The sequence below is a fragment of the Microtus ochrogaster genome, chromosome 7 (genome assembly GCF_000317375.1).
Source record: "Microtus ochrogaster isolate Prairie Vole_2 chromosome 7, MicOch1.0, whole genome shotgun sequence".
NCBI lineage: Eukaryota > Metazoa > Chordata > Mammalia > Rodentia > Cricetidae > Microtus > Microtus ochrogaster.
In genome coordinates, this window is record NC_022014.1 from 25,801,480 (window position 1) to 25,805,520 (window position 4,041).

Genomic DNA, 4,041 nt, shown 5'->3' on the forward strand with positions numbered 1-4,041 from the left:
TCTCTCCTGCAGTCTCTCTCCTTTCTGAAAGTGTTTGCCCAAAGAGAGACTGACCATGTTGAGAGACAGTCTCTAGAGATGTTCCTTTCTGTGCTGACCCATAAGTCTGCACAAGGTCACCTGCAGTCTCCTGGGGCTCCTGTTTCACCCCTGAGGCACCCCATCCATCCTCAGCTATTACTGAATTGAGTCCAGCCCAGTTTCTTCATCTAGGAGACAAACTCCAAGTCATCGGCCCCTAATTCTTGCTGGCAGCCAGGTGGGAAACAAAAACAAGTCAGCAATCTGTCCTCCCAAAGTGGGCCAGCGCATTCTCTTCCTGCTGGCACTCCAGCCTTAATCTCAGACGGCACAATTATAGGACAAGAGAGGTTCTAAGAGGTCAGGACCTGCCAGAGCTCTAGACAAGCCAAGTTAAACCAGCCTCATCCCCGGCCCTGGGCAGTAGAACCATCTAGTGACCACTCTGCCCTCAGCCTGTGTTGGGCTACTGGACTCTGGAAACTGAGAAACCAACTGAAAAACCTACCTTAAAATAGTGGATTTCCAAGTCATCACTCTCTTGTAATATAATATACTCAATAAACTAAAAATAATAATTATTTAAAGAGTACAGTAAATTTGACAGATAAGGGCTCAGCTTGGTGGTACACGCCTTTAATCCCAGCACTCAAAAAGCAGATCAGGGGAATCTCTGAGTTCAAGACCAATCTACATACACATACATGTGCATATACATACAGATAAATAAACACATATACTTAAAAATAAAATAAATCTTTGTTTAAAAGAATATAAAAGAGTCAAGCTGGGTGGGGTGGCACTTCCCTTTATCCCAGCATTTAGTTGGCAGAGGCAGGTGGATCTCAGTGAGTTCAAGGTCAGTCTGTTCTGTATAGTGAGTTCCAGGACAGCCAGGGCTATGTAGAGAGATCTTGCCTCAAACAAAACAACAAAAGAATATAATGATATTTTTAAATAAGAATAAAACTTTGGCCTATCAGTCATCGAAACACATGGCAAATTCTGGAAAATACATACACACTAGAGGCACTGCTGTAAAAGTAAATTTACTTAAGAGATAAACGTGTCCAAGCTTCCCTTTTGCACAATGAGGACAATGTATGGCTGTGAACAACACTCTATGGTTTGTTCAATGTTCCTAGGTTGTCCTAAGGAGAGTATGTGGCAGACCCTGGACGTCCAGGCTCTACTCTTCCTCCAGCAGACTGTCGGCCTTCAGCTGGGCCCTCCGTATACTCTCCAAGTTCAGCTGCTGATATTTCCTCTTGAAAAAGCCACACTGAAACAACAAGGAGGGAAGCCTCATGACGGACCTGAGGTGGCCACCTGCTTTAGAAACAGTCTTCAGACTGTCGCTAAACAGCTCCAGAGCTCCAGACTCCTGGCTTCTCTTTCCTCCCTCTGCCGTCCTCCAAGCTTTCTGGGCCCTCCCTGTATTTTCCTCAGTGCTGCCTGCATGGTGCTCACTCCACAAGGAGAGCTGACCTCCCAGGGCCCTCTGACCTGCCACAACACTTAAACACCTTTAACTTAACTAACTGGGAGAGCTATGGAGTCAGTCACGCCGGATGGATCTAATCCTCTTTCGGGGAGCATGCTGAGGACAGCCCACCATGCTAAAGACAAATATCGTACACAGTCTCCTACAGGAGCTCAGGATCTAGGAGGGTTGGGGGGGGGGGGAATGACACTGAGGCTTGATGACTGGAAGCCAGCACAGAGCATCCAGGAGCCTGGTTTTAAGCCTTCTGAGGAGCTGTGTGAAGGGTGAGAGGGTGGGAACTGGCGTTCCTAGCACCGGCACTTGCAAGCGCCCCAACAGAGAGGCGCGAACCTATTTAGGGAATGGGTCAACTGGTCTGGGGAAAAGAAGCAAGACTTACAGGTGTGGGAGGCAGAGGCCAGGATGTAGAAGGCCTCAAACAACAAAAAGAAAGTCTGGACTCTGGGGCAGGGAAAGATAAAGGACTTTAAAAAACCGGTGACAATCAGCTCTGTCTTAGGAACATCTCTCTGTGCTCAAATACTTCAATTAGGCTTTTGTTTTTTCAGAGAGACACTGTCAGGCTCATCTGTCCAAACAGAACACATAGCTTCAAGAACAAGGCCAGGATAGGTGCACTAGGTCTGGGCTTAGCTGTCCTCAAATGTACTGAAACTAGTACCAGAGTGGCATGCCTTCTCCTTCTTACAAACAGCAGGAGTAGACTGACCTTGAACAGAATGGCTATGATCACAACCAAGAGCAGGAGGCCTCCAATACTGCTGCCAATGATGAGGAGCAAAGAGTGGAGCTCCTCGGCTTTCAGGAGGATGACAGTGATCTGGATAAAGAGACGGTCCGATAAGTCAGTAACTTACAAGGGAGGAAGAGAGTCCATGTTATTTTAAGGAGCAAGAGGTAAGGACTTGGTAACAACCTGCATATTGATCAAGACTGATGGGACGGCAAAAAGCTGAGCATTCCCTGACACAGCGTTTTCCATCGCCTCAAACCATCTTCTGATCACAGCGCTTTACAAGAAACTATTCTGGTCTCTGGTCTGGATGAGCTAGGTCATCGGGGGATGTGACCTTGTCCTAAAGGTGGTCTGCCAGGCTGAGAACTCTCTCACAGCATCAAGATTCACAGCAGCTGTGTCCCTCTCCTCTGCGTCCTTGAACTCTATGGTCATAGTCTCCAAAGTGGTGACTTGTTTAAAGAGCTCTGAGTCCTCTTTAACTCAGATCTGACAGACTTTTTTTTTTTTTTTTTTGATTTTCGAGACAGGGTTTCTCTTTGACAGACGTTCTTAAACCTCACAAACGCCTAAAGTCTCTGGTAATACATTTTCCTACAAGAAAGGTCTGGCAGGGGTTGCCCTGTTCTTCACCAGGCCGAGTGCAGCCCTCGGGGACACCGTAAGTGCAAAAGTAGGTCCATCCATGGCACCGCAGGGCTCCTCTGTTAGGAATCAGCCCCACGAGGTGTTTTCCTAAGCATCTCTTCAGCTCAGGAGTCTTCTCTCACCCTGACAAGCTGAAAGGCTCTAGGGATCCGCTTCCTGACAGGAGCCTGCCCTTCTGGGTAGTGGCCAGTGCATGCTGCCAGGACACAGTTAAAGCCAGGGGTCATCATGACTCCCTGTTGGAAGACACTGAGTTCTCTTCAGGCCAGTGCATAGCCACCAAGGTCAGGCATGCTTTGTTGGGATTTCCATACAGGGTAGGGAGTTACCCAACTCACCCTTGAGGCCTCTCCCAGCTAAGGATGGGCCCGGACCTGCTGAGCCACACTTAGCTACAAGTAAACTGAACTTGACAAGTTCTGACCTTGAGAGTAGGAAGGGAATAGAGCGCCAGAGCCAGAGTGGGGACAGGAACAGAGCTGTGATCTTAACAGAAGAGTGGAAGGGAAGGGGAGACAGGACTCTGGAGCCTGGGCCGAGGAATGAAGGAGGCCCCAAGATACCAGGGGCACAATAGGTGTGACTGGAGCAAAACAGCACCCCTACTTCTCAAAGCCTTTTTCCTTTGCTCCCTTTGAAATACACAGGTTCTCCCCAGAGTGGCCCATCACTACCCCAGCAGGGGATAAGGGAGAAGCAGGACATAGGATGCCCCCCTGCTTGTGGCAAAGACAGACAGTGAGTGGGCAGTCCAGTGGCCATCCTGTCAACTGCCATTCTGGGGTCACCGTGGTCAAAGCCAGTGAGGACAGACTGCCTCCTTTGTTGATGATGTGGAGATTGAACCCACACTGACAGCTGAAGGAACCATTATTTTCGGTTGGTTCCTTTCTGTTAGGGTTAGATTCCAATAATATTACTCTGTGTGTGTGTGTGTGTGTGTGTGTGTGTGTGTGTGTGTGTGTGTGTGTGTGTTTGTTGAGACAGGGTTTCTCTGTGGAGCCCTGGCTGGCTGTACCAGGACTCACTCTGTAGACCAGGCTGGCCTCACACTGCACCTGCTTGCCTCCTGCTCAGCACTGTAACAGACACTGTGAGCTTCTGCTCAGCACTGTAACAGACACTGTGA

At 48.8% G+C, this 4,041-nt stretch overlaps 1 protein-coding gene across 1 annotated transcript in view; it reads right to left on the minus strand.

Annotated features, from left to right (window-relative positions):
• Positions 1-1,054: 1,054 nt before the first annotated feature.
• The window catches only part of Itgae (integrin subunit alpha E), a 46,973-nt gene continuing 43,986 nt past the window's right edge, over positions 1,055-4,041 (minus strand). The window contains exons 30-31 of the mRNA XM_005350273.2: positions 2,238-2,348; positions 1,055-1,303 (exon numbers count right to left, since the gene is read on the minus strand). Coding sequence (XP_005350330.1) covers positions 1,211-1,303; positions 2,238-2,348 — 204 coding nt within the window. The 3' untranslated portion in view covers positions 1,055-1,210. The remainder of the gene's footprint in view (positions 1,304-2,237; positions 2,349-4,041) is intronic.